At 43.3% G+C, this 18,971-nt stretch overlaps 1 protein-coding gene across 2 annotated transcripts in view; it reads left to right on the plus strand.

The window, feature by feature from the left end:
* Nucleotides 1-12,930: 12,930 nt before the first annotated feature.
* Nucleotides 12,931-18,971, plus strand: part of ST3GAL5 (ST3 beta-galactoside alpha-2,3-sialyltransferase 5) — a 50,399-nt gene continuing 44,358 nt past the window's right edge. The window contains exon 1 of one of the 2 annotated variants that reach the window (XM_079941041.1): nucleotides 12,931-13,142. In XM_079941041.1, the coding sequence (XP_079797167.1) occupies nucleotides 13,049-13,142 (94 nt within the window). In that variant the 5' untranslated portion in view covers nucleotides 12,931-13,048. The other variant, XM_079941042.1, reaches the window with a different exon arrangement.

Genomic DNA, 18,971 nt, shown 5'->3' on the forward strand with positions numbered 1-18,971 from the left:
CAGTTGAAGTTTGGGAAATTCTGGGCTGGATGATATATAAGATTTCTTCCATCTCTGACTCTCATTGAGTTTCTAAGCGTCTCCACATAGCTATACTGAGTACAAGAACTATCTCAGATCATCTAGGTTCGGTAAAATGTTAGATCACGAGTGACAGGGTGGGATGATAGCGGGACTCCTAGTGACGTCACTACTCTCTTAAGATTGTTCTTCCTCTTCTTGAAGGTTAAAACAAGGCACAAGGCCACCAAAACTCATGAATAAGACCATTTACAGCATCACTATTTGTTATAATCTCAAATTTGAAACAACCCAAATGTCAATCAAAGGGGTAAAAAAATTGTCATATATCCACACTAGGCAGCAATGAAAATGAGCAAATTTAAGCTGCATTCGGCAACACAGATGAAACTCACCAACCCAACACTGAATGAAAGGAGCCAGACACAGAGTCCATACAGTGGGATTTCTTTTGTATAAAGTTCAAAAACAGGCTAGGGCTTCCCTGGTGGCGCAGTGGTTGAGAGTCCGCCTGCCGATGCGGGGAACATGGGTTCGTGCCGCGGTCCGGGAAGATCCCACGTGCCACGGAGTGGCTGGACCCGTGAGCCACGGCCGCTGAGCCTGCGCATCCGGAGCCTGTGCTCCGCAACGTGAGAGGCCACAACAGTGAGAGGCCCGTGTACTGCAAAAAAAAAAAAAAAAAAAAAAAGGCTAAAATCTATGAGGTAGAAATCAGAAGAGTGGCTACCATTGCAGAGGAGAGGAGGGAGATGGTGACCAGAAAGGAGTTGTGAGGCAGGCTTTGGGAATGTAGGCTACGTTCTCTTTCTTGACATGGTATCTTCACTGAGTCAGAATTCACTGAGCTGTACAGTTGTGATTTTTGAACTTCTTGGTTGGTATCCTATACTTCAGTAAAAATTTTAATTTTAAGTGTATAGAAAATAGAAAAGCTGTGATTATTCCCTTGTTGATCCTAGTAAAATGGCCACAAAGGATGAATTGTCCCTCTGGGATAAGCAGAAGTGACATGTCCCTGATGGTCGAAGGAAATTTATGGGAATTGTCTTAGGCTTGGGTCTAAAAAGCATGTCTCTAGAGGTGATTTCCTTCTTACAGGGATCTGAGAGAACTACCAACCTAGGACCACTTTAAAAGGTTTTTTGTTCTGAAGGTGATGTGAACTCCAGCCCCAAACCTGTATGAGTGCAGGCTTTTGGTTGAGAATTCGCAGGGGAAAATTTCCTCTTTATTTTGGTTCCACTCTGAACTAAAATTAGGTATCTTAAGGCAAGTAATTACCTGTAGTGAGTATTCCACTGTTTCCCTTGGGGAGTGAAATCTGACTACACCCATTGAAACTTCTACCCTTTGAGGGTTCTGGGGTACCCATAAGGATCACCATTCTAATCTCACATTCTGCTTCAGCCTAGGTTTTGTCTCCCATCTCCAATCTACTTGACAAGAATTAACAGATGGCTCTAAGGCAAACTCTGGTTCCCACTCACCTCTCTATAGTCACATTTTTCCATTGTTTCTGCCTCAGAGTGGCAGCTCAGCCTTCCTGTAAAAACATGCCTTTGATAGTATCCTCAGCATCTTAAGGATTTTTTAAAATAAATTTGTTTATTTAATTTATTTATTTTTGGCTGCATTGGGTCTTCATTGCTGCACTTGGGCTTTCTCTAGTTGCAGTGAACGAGGGCTACTCTTCGTTGCGGTGCGTGGGCTTCTCATTGCGGTGGCTTCTCTTGTTGCGGAGCATGGGCTCTAGGTGAGCAGGCTTTAGTAGTTGTGGCACATGGGCTCAGTAGTTGTGGCTCGCGGGCTCTAGAGCGCAAGCTCGGCAGTTGTGGCGCACGGGCTTAGTTGCTCCGTGGCATGTGGGATCTTCTCGGACCAGCGCTTGAACCTGTGTCCCTGCATTGGCAGGCAGATTCTTAACCACTGCACCACCAGGGAAGCCCCCAGCATCTTAAGGAGTTTTGACTTGGCAGATATCTCCAGAATTTGGCCTGCCATGTTGCTGGAAACATGGCATTCACTTTTCTATATTCATTCTCCAACGGTCTCTCGGAATCCTTTGCTAATCCTATTTCCTCTTCTTGGATTGATCTTCCTCATCTTCTCCATTTGCTAAATCTCCATTTGCTAACTCCTGCCTACTGTGGTAGGCAGAATTCTAAGATGGCCCCCCATATCCCAAGCCTCTCATGTACACACACTTTCTCCTGGTTATTCAATCAAACACTAATCTAGGTGTTGCTGTGAAGGGATTTTCCAAATGTAATTATTTCCCAAATCAGTTAATCTATTTTTTAAAAAATATATTCATTTATTTATTTGGCTATGCCGGGTCTTAGTTGCAACACTTGGGATCTTCATTGCCGCATGTGGGATCTTCTTTGAGGCATGCGGGATCTAGTTCCCTGACCAGGGATCGAACCCAGGCCCCCTGCATTGGGAGCACAGAGTCTTAACCGCTGGACCACCAGGGAAGCCCGCCAAATCAGCTGATCTTAAAATAAGAAGATTTTTCTGGGTGGGCCTGACTTAATTACATGAGATTTTTTTTAAGCAGAGAGTTTATCTGACTAGTAGCAGAAGAGCTAGTCATGGAGCTGTGCTCTGGCTGGCCTGGCAGAAAGCAAACATCCATGTTGTGAACTTCCTATGGGGTCACAAAGCAAGGAGCTGTGGGCGGCCCCTAGGACCAAGGGTGGTCCTTGGTCCACCGCTAGCAAAAACCGTGAGGACCACAACCCCGGAACTGCAAGGAAACAGCCAAAAACCAGTGAACTTGACTGAGGACCCAGAGTCCACGTGAGGACTGCAGTCAAGGCCAACACCTTGATTTCAGTCACGTGAGATCCTGAGCAGAGAATCCAGTCACACTGTACCTGAACTTGAAGTGTGAGATAATAAATTGGTGGTGTTTTAATCCGCTAAATTTGCGATGATTTATGCAGCAACCGAAAATGAACACAGCCCCAAATGAATGTACCTGCCAGTCTACCTACCCTACCTTTTGATGCCAAATTCAAGATTCACCCCTCCAAGAGATGTCCTTGAGCTCTGAGGCAGACCCAGCCATGTCCTCTTGATGCTCCCTTGTGCTTTGTTCATTATCTTTCCCTTATATCTCGTGGCGTGGCTGGTTTTGTTTGCTCATTTGTTTTTCAAGTGTCTTTCTCTTTAGTTAGACCATTTGGTCCTGAAGGTCCTGAAGGGCAAGGACCATGTCTTAGGTGGGCTCTGGAGTCTGATAGCCTGGCTTCACATCCTGACATTGCTACTTCTTAGCCATGTGATCTTGTGCAGGTTACTTCCTTTCCCTAAGTTTCCCCAGGCCTCAACTTCCTTAGATAAGACATCCCTCACCTCAAAGGGGAGTCATGAAGATAAAACACAGCCCTGACCGACACCTTGATTAGCATAATACCATATACTACTAATAATTACGGCACATAATAGGCACTCGGCAAATGTTTGTGCAATGAACATAGGGGTGGAGGATGGACGGAACGAGGGCCTGCTTGAATCTCTGTGTGTGAAGACATGTCCCACAGCTTCCAAAAGGATTCAGTCTGGGCAGAATTGTTTCCTCAATAAGCCGTCCTCTGCCCACAGACAGCCTCTCCTGATGCTTTCGTAACGTCTCTTTCCCTCCCTTGTGTTTTACTTGTGCTTCTCCCTTGATTGTTCACGGGAAACATTCCTAGTAAAACCTCAAGGGACCAGCTTTCCTTGTGCTTCGGGGCAGCAGAGAGAGTCTGTGCTGTTTTGGCTGCAGCCGCGCTCCAGCCCCTTGGGGCCGAGGGAGGCACGGCACCTCCGGAGGACTCGGATGGGGGTTGAACAGAAGGTGAAGCACACCAGGGGGAAAAGACAAAGACAGTGCCTGGGGCAGAACCCCCATGAGGTGGTGGTGGAGGGCGAGGGATTCCTGAACCCTCACCTCACCCTCATCCTCAGTCTTGGCTGCTACAACCTCCTTCCCTTCTTTCCTTCTGGCCGCTTACAAAGGAGTCGTATCGGCATCACCACTAACAGCTTCAAGGATGCCAGGCCCTGGGGAAGGCACAGCTTCTGTCCTGGTGTCAGATGAGAGCCATTTGGCAGGTGAAAAGAAACAGGCCATCTGGAGAGGCCTCTGAGACCTCGGTAATTTGAACCAATGACTCCCCGCATTTTTATTTATTGTAAAAAACATTTAGCAACCTGGAAGGACATTCCTTAAAAAGGAAGAAAAGATTATTCATGATCTCACCGCCCTAATGCCACAACAGGTTTCTTTTTCCAAGTTATCTTCCAGTTTTTGGCCACATGATAGAGAGAAATTTGCATACAATCTGTATCCTCTTTTTGTTGTTGTTGTTTTCACTGTCTTAAGCCTTTTCCAGTGTTGGAATAATCTTCACATTTGTCTCTCTCTCTTTCTCTCTCTCTCTCTCTGTTTTTTAACTGCAAATATTCCAGCCAATTTGATTGAGGCATAATTAATGATTCCTTAACCCTTCGGGATGTTGTTCATTCCCCTGAATCTTTGAAGTTGACTCCTGGCAAAGCTGGAAATGAAAGGAAGTTTGTTTCCTAGGCCCATCTGCATGCCTCACAGATCTTACATCCCTGCTAGCAATTTTAGCCCAAGAGTTCTCTCGCCGTGGGAGCAATCTGCTCTCCAATCCCAACCTGCAAAGCCTTGCCCCCATTCGATGGGCTATTAAAAAAATAAGAATATAGTTCTATTTTTTTCTCAACATAAAAGTGATACATGCTCATGTTATCCAATCTGAAAATACATAAAAGCAAAAGAAAATAAAAATCTGTTATAATCTTCCTATTCAAGATCAGATGCCACTGTTCCTTGTTCCTCTCAAAAATGTTGGCACTTTTGACGTCACTCATCTGTGCTAGGTTCCTTTCCTCCCAGATCCTACTCTGCCTTCCAAGTTCACTTTAGAAGCTAATTTGTGTTGCAGTGATGAGGACTGGATGAGTAAACCCTAGAAAGTATATTATCCTGAGGTCTCAGGCACCTGTTGAGGAAAAAAAGAAATACACACAAACAGGTACATAATGCATCAACTGCGGCACCTGAGGTTGGCTAGTTTAACCACAGTGGAATTCGTTGGCTCATAAAACTGGAATGTGTAGAAGTAGGATGGGCTGCAGGTCTGGTTTGATCAAGTGGCTCAAAATGTCAAAAAGGAAATGGTTTCTTTCTAACCTCTCTCTCTGCTTTCTCCACAACATTATTTTCTTCTTAAGGTAAGTTCTTCTTACTTGGCTGCCTTTTCAGCAATTTCTAAGACTACGTATTGCCTGGCTCCTGTCTTGCAGGATATGAGAGCATCTCTTTCTCACCACTTGATAAATTCCTGGGATCTCCTCTGATTGGATCAGTCTTGTTCCTATGGCCACCCATAAACCAATCCTAGTGGCAAGGAGGATGAGACAACTATGGGTGGTTGAAACCAGTAGGTCTTAAACTATAGTCTCAGAACCCCTTTACACTCACAGAAATTAACGAGGCGACCAAAGAATCTTTTTAATGGAGATTTTATCTATTGATACTTGCCAAATTAGAAATTAAATTCATCGACACCGAAGAAATACAAAAGATCATAAGAGATTACAATGAACGATTTTATGCCAATAAAAAGGACAACCTAGAAGGAATAGACAAACTCCTAGAAATGTACAATCTCCCAAGGCCAAACCAGGAAGAAATAGAAAATATGAACAGACCAATTTCCAGCAATGAAATTGAATCAGTAATCAAAAAATTCCCAACAAACAAAAGTCTAGGACCAGACAGATTCATGCGTAAATTCTACCAAACATTTAGAGAAGAGTTAACACCTATCCTTCTCAAACTATTCCAAAAAATTGCAGAGGAAGGAATACTTCTGAACTCTTTCTGTGAGGCCAGCATCACTCTGATACTAAAACCAGAAAGATACCACACAAAAAAGAAAATTACAAGCCAATATCACTGATGGGCATAGATGCAAAAATCCTCAACAAGATGTTAGCAAACTAAACTCAACAATACATTAAAAGTATCATACATTATGATCAGGTGGGATTTATCCCAAAGGTGCAAGGATAGTTCAATATCCACAAATCAATCAGTGTGATTCACCACATTAACAAATTGAAGAATAAAAATCATTCGATCACCTCAATACAGGCAGAATAAACTTTTGATGAAATTCAACATCTATTTTTGATAAAAACTGTCAACAAAGTGGGTATAGAGGGACCATACCTGAACATAATAAAGACCATATATGACAAGCCCACATCTACTATTATACTAAATGGTGAAAGCTGAAAACATTTCCTCTAAGATCAGGAACAAGACAAGGATGCCTACTTTTGCCACTTTTATTGAACATAGTATTGGAAGTCCTAGCCACAGCAATCAGACAAGAAAAAGAAATAAATGGAATCCAAATTGGAAAGGAAGAAGTAAAACTGTCACTGTTTGCAGATGACATGATACTATACACAGAATATCCTAAAGATCCCACCAAACAACTACCAGAACTCATCAATGAATTTGGTAAAATTTCAGGATAAAAAATTAATACAGAGATCATTTCTATACACTAAGAGTGAACTATCGGAAAGAGAAATTAAGAAAATAATCTCATTTACAATCACATCAAAAAAAATAAAATACCTGGGAATAAATCTAACTAAGGAGGTGAATGACCTCTACTTAGAAACCTATAAGATTCTGATGAAACTGAAGATGACCCAAACAAATGGAAAGATATACACATAGATTAGAAGAACTAATATTGTTAAACTTACCAAGCTACCCAGTGCAATCTACAGATTCAACATAATCACTATCAAAATACCAATGGCATTTTTCACAAAACTAGAACAAATAATTCTAAACTTTGTTTGGAAACACAAAAGACCCCAAGTAACCAAAACAGTCTTGGAAAAGAAAAACAAAGCTGCAGGTATTATGCTCCCTGATTTCAAACTATATTACAAAACTTCAGTAAGCAAAACAGTATTGTACTAGCACAAAAACAGACACAGAGATCAATGGAACAGAATAGAAAGCCCAGAAATGAACTCACACTTATATGGGCAATTAATCTCCGACAAAGTAGGCAAGAATATATAATGGGGGAAAGAACATCTTCAATAAATGGTGTTGGGAAAACTGGACAGCTACACGCAAAAGGACCAAACTGGACTACTCTCACACACCATGCACAAAAATAAATTCAAAATGGATTAAAGACTTCAATGTAAGACCTGAAAGGTCGAAGAGTATAGGCAGTATACTCTTTGACCTCAGTCTTTGTAATTTTGCGGGGGGATATTTCTCCTCAGGCAAAGGAAACAAAAGCAAAAATAAAAAAAAATGGGACTACATCAAACTAAAAAGCTTTTGCATAGCAAAGGAAACTACCAACAAAACGAATAGGTCACCTACTGAATGGGAGAAGATATTTGCAGGCGATATATCCAATAAGGGGTCAATACCCAAAATATACAAAGAATTCATACAACTCAACATCAAGAAAACAAACAACAGATTAAAAAATGGACAGAGGATCTAAATAGACATTTTTCCAAAGAAGAAACACAAATGGCCAATAGGCACATGAAAAGATGCTCAACATTACTAATCATCAGGGAAATGCAAATTAAAACCACAAAGAGATACCATCACACCTGCCAGAATGGCTATCATCAAAAAGACAACAAATAACAAATTTTGGCGGAGATGTGGAGAAAAGGAAACCCTTGTGCACTGTTGCAGCCACTATGGAAAGCAGTATGGAGAACCCTCCAAAAATTGAAAATGGACTACCATATGATCTAGCAATTCCACTCCTGGATATTTATCTGAAGAAAATGAAAATATTAACTCAAAAAGATATATGCACCCCTATGTTCACTGCAGCATTATTTACAATAGCCAAGATATGGAAGCAACTTAAGCGCCCATCAATAGATGAATGGGTAAAGAAGATGTGAGATACACACACACACACACACACACACACACACACACTGGAATATTACTCAGCCATAAAAAAAAGAATGAAATCTTGCCATTTGTGGTAACATATATGGACCTAAAGGGTATTACGCTAAGTGAAATAATTCAGACAGAAAAAGACATAGACTGTATTTCACCTATATGTGGTATCTAAAAAACAAATGAACAAACATAACAAAACAGAAACGGAGTTATAGATACAGAGAACAAACAGGTTTTTGCCAGAGGGGAGAAAGGTGAAGGGAGGAAAGAAATAGGTGAGGGTGATTAAGAGATACAAACTTCCAGTTGCAAAATAAATGAGTAACGAGTATGAAATGTACAGTGTGGGGAATATAGTCAATAATTATTTAATATCTTTATATGGTGACAGATTGTAACTGGACTTATCATGGTGATCATTTTGAAATGTATAGAAATATTGAACCACTATACTATATAACAGGAACTAACATAGTGTTGTAGGTTGATTATACTTTAAAAACAAGCAAACAATAAACAAGCAGACTCAGAAAAAGAGATCAGGCTTGTGGTTACCAAACGCAGAGGATGGGGGGGAGGTGAATTGGATGAGAGCAGTCAAAAAGTACAAACTTCCAGATATACAGTAAATAAGTACTAGGGATGTAATGTACAACATGATAAATATAATCAACACTGTTGTACATTATATATGAACACTGTTAAGAGAGTAAATCTTAAGAGTTCTCACCATGAGGGAATAATTTTTTTCTATTTCTTTAATTTTGTATCTGTATGAGATGATGGGTGTTCACTAAACTTATTATGATAATCATTTCATGATGTATGTAAGTCAAAGCATTATGTTGTGCATCTTAAATTTATACAGTGCTGTATGTCAATTATATCTCAATAAAACTGGAAGAAAAAATTAAATTCTTTAAAAAAACATAATTCATAAAAAATAATAAAATTATATGTTAATATGTTGGCAAAAAAGCCTATGTTTTCCAAAACAAAAAGATGGTGAGAAGAATGGCTTTTTTAAAAAACATATTTGCAAGTCTCTTTAAGTCTGGCTTAATAGAATTAAGCTGGATTTTCATATCTGCTTCTGCATTCAATCTGTTGAAAATCGTTTTGGTTAAAGTACGTGAAGAAAACCTGCTTCACATTAACATGTAATTGGAAAAGCGAGGAATATTTTAATGGCCTTTTAGGATAATTGTGGATATTCTTTGATAGTACACCAAAACTCTACAAGAGGTGATTTCTTAAAAGTTTGTTGCATTGTGGAATCTGAAACCTTATCTATGAACTTTTCATACTGTTAAATTAAAATCCATTGGGGAATTCCCTGGCGGTCCAGTGGTTAGGACTCCGCGCTTCCACTGCAGGTGGCAGGCGTTCAATCCCTGGTTGGGGAACTAAGATTCCCATATGCCACGTGGCTCGGCCAGTAAATAAATAAACAAGTCAAATCTGTTTTATATTAAAATATAAATAAAATAAAAGAAAACCTATTGTCTGCCTTGCATTTAAAATGGATCTTTTACCCACACATGATTTTGTAACATCATGCATTAGCCATTTGGAAAACATCGATTCACTGAGTAAATGCAGGTCTTCCAAATATTGGCACACAATACATTATCCAATGTCCAAAAATCACCTTCATTTATATTACCATTGATCACATCAGAAAAGTCCTGAAATACTGACAAGCTGTCAAGCTGATGGTGATACAAGTTTTCCAAAATTCCAAATCCCTTTTGAAATCTGGAATTTTTTCACCATTGGCAACAAGTAGTCAATTGTCCTTGAAGAGACAGGATTGCTTAGTTGATTTTCAGGAAAATGTCTACCAAATACCCAAGTTGAAATAACCATAATTTGTCAGCTGTTTTCTCAAGCAAAAATGGTGTTCCATGAAAAAAACAAAACAAAAACCAACCAGCTAGTTCAGCTTGCAACTCAAACGATTGCATCAGTGCTTCTCCTTACACAACCATCATACTTCAGTTTGCAGCAAAAGTGTTTTATGTGCAGTTTCCATTTTGCCATATAAAATATTTAAAAGGTGTGTACTCAAGAGAGATTGAGATTTTTTTTTAATTATTTAATTTTTAAATTATTTATTTGGTTGGTGCAAGCAGCTTTTCTCTAGTTGCGTTGAGCAGGGGCTACTCTTCATTGCGGTGCGCGGGCTTCTCATTGTGGCGGCTTCTCCTGTTGCAGAGCATGGGCTCTAGGCGCGTGGGCTCAGTAGTTGTGGCTCACAGGCTTAGTTGCTCCACGGCATGTGGGATCTTCCCGGACCAGGGCTCGAACCCATGTCCCCTGCATTGGCAGGCGGATTCTTAACTGCTGCGCTACCAGGAAGGTCCCAGAGATTGAGATTTTAATGAGGTAATCACATTTTTGCTGCTCCATCAAGAACATTCTTAAATGAAACCGCATTTTTTTTTCACCATGAACGTGTGGTGGTGAAAATACTACTACAGTTGCATACCTTTTGCACACCTTTGCTTTTGCACCATCAGTGAGAAAGGTAAATAAAGTCTTAGATTATAATGAAATAATTTTGACTTCAGAGATACTCTGAAAGGTCCTCAGGGATCCGATCCCCACCCCCGCCCCTCCCCAGCCAAGGGTCTGCGGACCATACTTTGAGAACCACCAATCGCAGCCCAGTCATAGAGCTAAGAGTGGGGCAGACTTACCTAAACTGTATGTTGCATCACAGAGGGGGAAGATGGGATGGATGTTGGGGGCAGTGCCTGCTAGAAGAATGACCAAAGTAATGAGCATAAGGAACTAACAAATTACAAAATCATGGGTGCTGTCCCAGATTCACAAATAGCCCCACCATTTTTCTAGTCAGGGTCCAAAGGCTTTTCTGAGACCAGTCACTGACTTGAAGAGATTCTAGTTGAGGCTTTGAGATCCAGTGGCTGATTCTCATCTACCGTTTGGGGATCTCTGTCTTAACCCTGAACAGTAACTAAGCGTGGCAGGGACTCCCCTGGCGGTCCCGTGGTTAAGACTCTGTGCTTCCACTGCATGGGGTGCAGGTTAGATGCCTGGCCGGGGAACTAAGATCCTGCATGCCCTGTGGTGTGGCCAAAAGTAACTAAGGGTGACCCTGCGGGCAGTGGAAAGGATGTTTAGGGCACAGCTTGTCTTGCTGCACAAGTGGGTCAGCTTCTCTCACTACCCTCCAAGCCAGAGTACTGCTGACCCCCGTGCCAGCCATAAAGGGTGTCTGGGCCATGCCTGCCTCAGGGCTGGCTGAAATGGGGAGGTGGATGGATGAGGGTCCTGCCCAGGAGAGGACAGTGGTGGTGATAAGGCCTCATCATGGTTCTGCTAGTGGTGGATTGACTGGAAGGTCAACTGTTCCTGCTCTAAATAAATACTTCCAAACAAGGCCTGGCTTTATGGACAAGCAGTATCTGGGAGAAAAGGGGAAAAGCCGCTGAGGCAAGTAGAGGTAAAGAGTATCTGATAATCAGGCAGGCAGCCGCTGAGGCAAGTAGAGGTAAAGAGTATCTGATAATCAGGCAGGCCTCTGCTGGTCTCCAAGAGAGGAGGGGGAGGTGCTCAGCATTTTCCTTGCAGCTGTCACTGACCCCGGAGACAACAGGGAGCTAGGCTGCTGCTCTGTTGGCCAGCCTTGGCCAATACACTGGATTCAGATCTCCTAGTGACAGCTTTTCCTCCAACATTTTCAAAATGCTCATGTGTCTTCAAATTAAAATAATCCAGAAACATTTTTACTACAAAATCCCTCTGAAAGGTGTGAAGGCAGAGTCCTTCCAACCCTTCATCTCCGAGATTTCCCTTCTGATCTTGTTACCCAGATACCACAATTTTTTTTTCCCCCCAGCACCCCTGCCCCCACCCAGGGAAGAACACAGACAGCTCCAAAGAGAGTCTGGAGCTATACAAACCGTGTGCAAGCTGTTGAACAAAAAGAGTGACAGGACTCTCGGTGCACGCAAATATATTTTGCTCCTTGTCTAGGATCTTCTTTTTCAAACGGGAACTGGAACCGGTATCACAGGCACATGACTGCGATGCTCTGTGCTCACCAACCCGAAAGGAAATTATGAGAGCAGATCAACTTCACTGACTTTACTGAAGAGTCAACAAGTCCTACGGCACAGCAATGTACCAGGCGCATTATACACACCTGCCTGTGTTAAAGAAATAACATATCCGTGCTTTCAAGTCCTCTTAATTCCTGAATTTGGGGATTCACTAATATTCACACTTTTAAAAATTGTATGACACTTCCGCTCCAGAATTGAGGGGGACTCCGGAGTTATGGAAATGGGAGCTCCAAGCACAGGTTCTGATCCTGGCTCTGCCACTAAATGCCCTAATGATTTAGGGTGACTCACTTCTGCTCTCTGGGTCTTAATTACCCATCTGTGAAACTAGTGCTCCCTCGATTTTTTCTGATACGTGGAACAACAGAAAGCTGTTCGGCAAATGCCCAGACACACTCAGGCTGCTCTCATTGTGTCGAGGGCTCCAGGAACTCCAAACCAGTATTGCCTGCGGGTCCGTCCTAGAGAATAAAGCACGTGACTACATAAAGCCCCTTCATTCAGCGGCTCCGCATCTACGAGTCCTCTGTGCAGTAAAAGCCTATAACCAGCCTATAAACACCTTTTGTTCCTTCGCCATCTAACCGCACGCAGAGATCCAGAGGGCGGTGGGTGCCCGGGACCCTCACCCGGGCCAGCACACAGCCAAGCGCGTTTCCAGCTACGGGCGTCTGGCTGGGGGTGGCCAGTTCCCCTAAGCCCGCAGGGTGGAGGATTGAGCATCGGTGGAGCAGGGCAGCCTCTGGGGCCCTCGCGCGCTCCGATTGGTTCTCGTGTCCTCGTGACTCCAGGCCCCGCCCCACGCCCCTCCTCCGCATCTGAGCTGGGGAGCGGACGGTCCAGGACTGAATGGGCGCTAGCGCGGCGCAGGGGGCGGGCCGGGGCGCCGGGCCCAGGACTGGTGGCAGGCTGGCGCCCGCTCCCTAATATGCGGACGAAGGCGGAGGGCGGCGCGGAGCGGCGTCCCCTACAGCCGCGGACCAAGGCGGCGGCGGCGGCGGCGGCGGCACCTGCCGGTCGAGGTACGTGGCGCAGCCCCCTCCTCTGCGTAGCGGGGCCCGCGGGCAGGGGGCGGCGGCTCAGATCCGTCCCTGCCCCCGCGTGGCTGGGCCCGGAGACTCCGCCCAAACCCCCGCGGGCAGCGCCCAGGGCACGGTTCCCCAAAACGCGCCTGGCGGGGGCGCAGGCTGGGAGTCGTGGCCTCGCGCGGAGTGGACCGGCGGGAGGCGCCGCGGCCCGCGCAAGTGTGGACGCGGTGGAGGCGGAGGGGTGAACGACCGGGACGTGGGGTCCAGGCGCGGTGTCCCTTTCCCCTCAGTCTTTCACATCGACTTGGGGTTTAATTCATTGCTGGAAGCTTCCGAGCCCAGGAGAGCAGAGTTGACTCATTTTCCCGGGACAGAATTGGGGGACCCTATGACTAGCAGCTCTGGAAACTGACCTTTGCATCCATCGGGAAAGCGTGCGGTGTCTGCAGGTAGAAATTCGCCAGTGATCTTCCCTGCTTCCTCAATGCGGCCAGCCCTGCGGAAGAGACACGTTTTGGTGACCTTTGGTTTCTCCTGAATTGTAAGCAATGGCATTCATATGAGCCTTTAGTGTGTAAGTAATGCAAGATTTTCGGGGAGCATCTTCGAATAGGAAGAGGCGAGGGGTCCTGCCCAACCCCACATCAGGTGGGTGACCTTGGCGGACACTGATCCCCCTGTAGGACTCCATCTCCTGATCTGTACTGGGAGGTTTGACCTGCTGATGGCCAAGGCCCCTTTCAGGCCCCTGGTTCTGTGGTTCTGACTGCAAAATGTGTTGACCAATGAAGAGGGTCCTGCAGAATCATTAGCTGACTTGAAAGACAAATTTATGTCCTCATGTCTTAATTCATGTTTACGACGTTGCTTCATTAGGTATTGTTCATTTAAAAGGGAAAATGGTTTTACCTGCTACCCTTCATCTGGCACCCTCGGGTTGCCTGCTCATTAGGCCACGCACCATGCTGGGTGTTGGGATTACAAAGAGAAAGGAGACGCATCTCCTGCCCTCTGGTGTTAAGCGGAGCCCTTCTCTTGGTAATGCTCTTCCACAGAAGAGTTGCGCTATCCTGAACCTGGAAGAGGAATCCTGTCTGTTGAGTGAAGGGGCACAAACTCAAAACTGTCAGGATGGGTTGTGGTTTCACTCACATAATCCTGAAAGCTTGATGGTTTAGAAGAATGTCTTAAATTTCTAGTCGTAGAGCAGGGGATCACCTAAATTCCAGTCAGTGCTGGGACAAGGAGAGACTGATGTGAATTGGCAGAGCCCTGTGACTGGAATGTCATTAGCCTTTTCATGTGTCTGTCCGTTGTCTGAGTGCCGCTGTTTCTGTAAGATAAAATGAACCTTGGTTACGATTAGTAGCTGTGTCTTCCTCTAGGCGAGAAAAGAAATGGGTGAGGTGGGAAGGCACGAAGGTGTTTGTAGAAGACGGAGAGGGCCAACAGGCAGAAATTCTAAAAATGCACATTTATGACTACCTATTTTGAAAATACTTATAATTTTGGCACAGACTGCCAAATTGTTTCATATTACCACAATAGATTAGTATTGAATTTTTGTAATTTAATTTTTATTGGAGTATAGTTGATGTACAATGTTGTGTTAATTTCTGCTGTACAGCAAAGTGTATCAGTTATACATGTACATATATCCACACTTTTTTAGATTCTTTTCCCATATAGGTTATTACAGAGTACTGAGTAGAGTTCACTGTGCTATACAGTAGGTCCCTATTAGTTATCTGGTGTATATACGGTAGCGTGTATATGTCAATCCCAATCTCCCAGTTTATCCCTCCCCCCACCCCCTTTAGTAACCATAAGTTTCTTTTCTACATCTGTGACTCTATTTCTGTTTTGTAAATAAGTTCATTTGTACCATTTTTTTAGATTCCACATATAAGTGATATTATATGATATTTGTCTGACTTCACTTAGTATGACAATCTCTAGGTCTATCCATGTTGCTGCAAATGGCATTATTTCGTTCTTTTTTATGGCTGAGTAGTAGTATTGAATTTTAAGACTATATTCAAGACAGGATAAGAACAAACCCTTTGTTCTTTGATGTGTCTCCTTCAGTCCTTCCCTGCTTTCCCTGCTGGTCTGTTTGGCAGGAGTTTATCTAGCAGGTTGGCTCTTGGGAGGTGAATGGGACAGTAAAAAAGGTTCTGGGTCCTCTGTGTGAGTCATCCAGGTGCTGAGGGTGGAAGGGCTAGTCTTGGAAGAGGGTCAAACCTCACTTTCCACACCTTGCTAGTTCCTGAGAAGCGATTTAATCTGAACTGCCTGTGGAGACACTCCCAGAGAGCATGCTCTATGTTTTTGGTCTAGCTGGGAAGCCTGGGCAGAATTAAAGCAACTGGGAGTATACACACATTAATGATGGAACGAACTTCCCTAACTGCTGAGGAAGGAGAAGCAAGGGCTGGATCGGTATGAGGGGTATAAGTTAGCAAAGGCATCCAGAAGTGGGTGAATCAATGGCCTAGTGTGGGAGGGAGCCATGACTGCATGACTGTGGTTGGTGACACGCAGGCTGTCCGGGGAGAGAGACCCAGCTTGAGCACACGTGCAGAGGGGGAGTGAGGAAGAGGGATAGGGGAGCGGGAGAAAAACGAGGTTGGAGGGCTACAAGGACGCTACCAGGCTTTCCTTACCTGGACAGCTTTTTCTTTGTTTTTCTAAGTAGAGCATACATACTAGGAAAGTAGGCATAAGTATACTACTGTTCAACAGATTTTCCAAACTCAGCAAGACATTTTTGTTCCCCCTTTAGAGTGTGGAAGAACATCCAGGATTAAGTTACTGGATGGTTCATCAACGCCTTATACCCATGAATTCTTCCCCTTTTCCAGTTTTAAATATCTGGAATTAATAGTTCAGAATCAGGTGGTATGATTTGATTAATTTAAACAGGGAAAAAGTGATACAAATAACAAATTTGTTTTGATGGAATAGTAGGTTGTGTTTTGAACATGAAGTCTGCCTTTAAGACTAGGTGTCATTTTCATAATTAAAGGCTTATATGTATTGAGTTCATCAACTCCTTTCTGCTTTTCACAAGCGTCTTGTTCTCATTTCCAATCTAGACTTCAGCAGCAAGAGAGGAGAACAGAGTTGTGGTACTTTTACAGGGCTGCCAGTACTCTCCTCTCTTTGCTTGTCATTTTCTGCAGTCAAGTCCTTAGTCGCCCAGGATTTGGTAGCTGGTTTCCTTGCTTATTCTTCCTCTAGACCAGCTCTGTCCAACGGAAATATAACCCAAGCCATGTATATAATTAAAATTTTTCTAGTAGCTACATTTAAAAAATTAAAAGGAAACCGGTGGATCAAAGTTTCAGTTTCCCAGGAAGATAAAAAAAAACCTTCTAACTCTTATGCTTATTCTTCTAACCTAATGACACAGCTTCAAACTGTATAAAGTAAAAAGTGACAGAATGACAGAAAAAGTTGACAAACCTGCCGTAATAGTGAGAGATTTTAGCATATCTCTTTCCGTAATTGATAGAACAAGCTTACTAAAAACGAGTAAGGGATTTTTTTTTTCCAATAAGGGATTGATTCAACAAGCAACACAATTAATAAGCTTGATCAAACTGATTAAATAGAAAACATAGTTCCAGCAAGTGAAGATTATATGTTTACAAAAATCGAACATATACCAGGTCATAAAGTAAGTCCTAACATTTAAAATAATCGGTATCGTATTGACCAAGTTCTCTGAACACAGTGAAACTAAATTATGTATCAATTTAAGAATATAATTTTAAAAATTAAAAATTTTGAATTTGAAAGATAAAGAAGTAATAACAATGAAAATATATAAATCAAAACTTGTAGAATGGGGCTTCCCTGGTGGCGCAGTGGTTGAGAGTCCGCCTGCCGATGCAGGGGACACGGGTTCGTGCCCTGGTCCGGGAGGATCCCACATGCTGCGGAGCGGCTGGGCCCGTGGGCCATGGCCGCTGAGCCTGCGCGTCCGGAGCCTGTGCTCTGCAGCGAGAGAGGCCACAACAGTGAGAGGCCCGCTTACCGCAAAAAAAAAAAAAAACTTGTAGAATGAATTGTACACGTAAGGCTTGTGGGATGCAACTAAATCAGTATTTAAAGAGAAATACACAGTCTTAATTACTCATATTAGCAAGAAAATAGTCAAAAACTAATGAGCTAGTCAGCTAAATTAGGAAGAAGTTAGGAACACAGCAATTAAAATAAATCCAAGGAGTTAGAAGGAAGGAATTTAAAAAAAAAAGGTGACTTAATTTTAATAATATATTTTAGTTAACCCAATATGTATAATATATTATGAAATCAATATAAAAATTGTTATTGAGCTATTTTACATTCTTCTGGTCAAACTAAGTCTTCAAAGCCTTGTGTGTATCTTATACTTTTATTAGCGCACATCTCAATGTGGTCTGGCCATGTCTGAATTACTCAGCAGCCACACGTGACTATGGTGTCTTCGCCTCCTGTAAATGTTGAGGAGATCTGTGGTGATAAACAGGACAGTCAGAGCTAACAGTGGTGGGGTTCAGTTATCTGCCAAGTGAATCGAGGGTCATGGGAATCTAAGAGTGTTTTGTGGTTAGCAGAGGGTGGCTCTTTTTGAAAATCTTATAAGCACCCCCCCCAACAAACCCACATGCTACAAAACATAGGACAGAAACAAAGATAAATGCTCTACTGACTCACTTTGTCCTTACCTGTTTTAGACATGTTACGTATATGTGTGTGTGTGTGTGTATATATATATATATATATATATATGTTCTTTTAATTTTCACAAAAGCCATATGAGTTTGGTACCATTATTATCCCCATTTTACAGATGAGGATATTGAGGCTCAGGGAGGTTAAGAAACTAAGAAACTCGAGGGAACAGAGCCGGGATCCAGACTCAGGCAGTCTGGCCTGGAGGGCGCAGATGAGGCAAATGCATCCCTGTCTTTGCAGTGTACAGGACATTCCTACCCCACCCCTCAGAAGGGCTCCTAAGAGGATGATCTGAGGTGGCTGAGGCAGCTCTGTTCCCTGGTCCAGGTTCCTGCGTTTCCAGGCACAGCATTGTCACTCTGCTGGGTCTCCACGACAGCCTCCTCACTGGTCCTGCCTCACAAAAGGACTTCCCCATCTCCAGTCCTGCCTCAAACTCCAATTCCAGTTCAAATCCACACCCCAACCCCCAGTTGCTTCTTTTATCTTAGGATAAAATTCCAACCCACCATGGCATGACCTGCTTCCTTTCCCAGCCTCTGGGTACGTTGTTCCCTCTGGGGCTAGACCTTCAGAAACTCCCCTCAGTGCCTACTGTCCCTGCTCAGGCGGCACCTGTCTCCCCACCCCCAGCAAGTCCTACCCATTCTTTTCCTGGGGTGGGGGTGAGCCTTTTCTAAGCCCCTCCCAAACACACACATACACACGTCCTCCAAATGTAAAATACCTCCTGACACTGCCCTCATGTCCAATGTAGAGTGAGTTAAAAAGAAAAATGAGGAAAATAATTACATTGGTGTTAGATCTACTTGTCTGATTTTGAAAATGAGATGAGAGCTTTTAGAAGAGGCTGTTTCTGTGTTGCTTCTTGCTCTACCCCCAGGCACGTACTCCCTGCCTGTTTAAAAACGGGGTTACGTGAATGACAGTATGCCTGGTTGGGAGCTTGCCCAAGTGCTGGTTTCCCAAATTTTTGGAGCAGAGAGTAAAAGGGACATGTGATTGGGGTGTGAAAGGCAACTGTATGTTTTAACCATGCCTCTTACAGACCTAAATACATGTTGTCAGTTTTAGGAACTCAAACATGCTTAACTTATT

The sequence above is a fragment of the Stenella coeruleoalba genome (genome assembly GCF_951394435.1).
Source record: "Stenella coeruleoalba genome assembly, chromosome: 13".
NCBI lineage: Eukaryota > Metazoa > Chordata > Mammalia > Artiodactyla > Delphinidae > Stenella > Stenella coeruleoalba.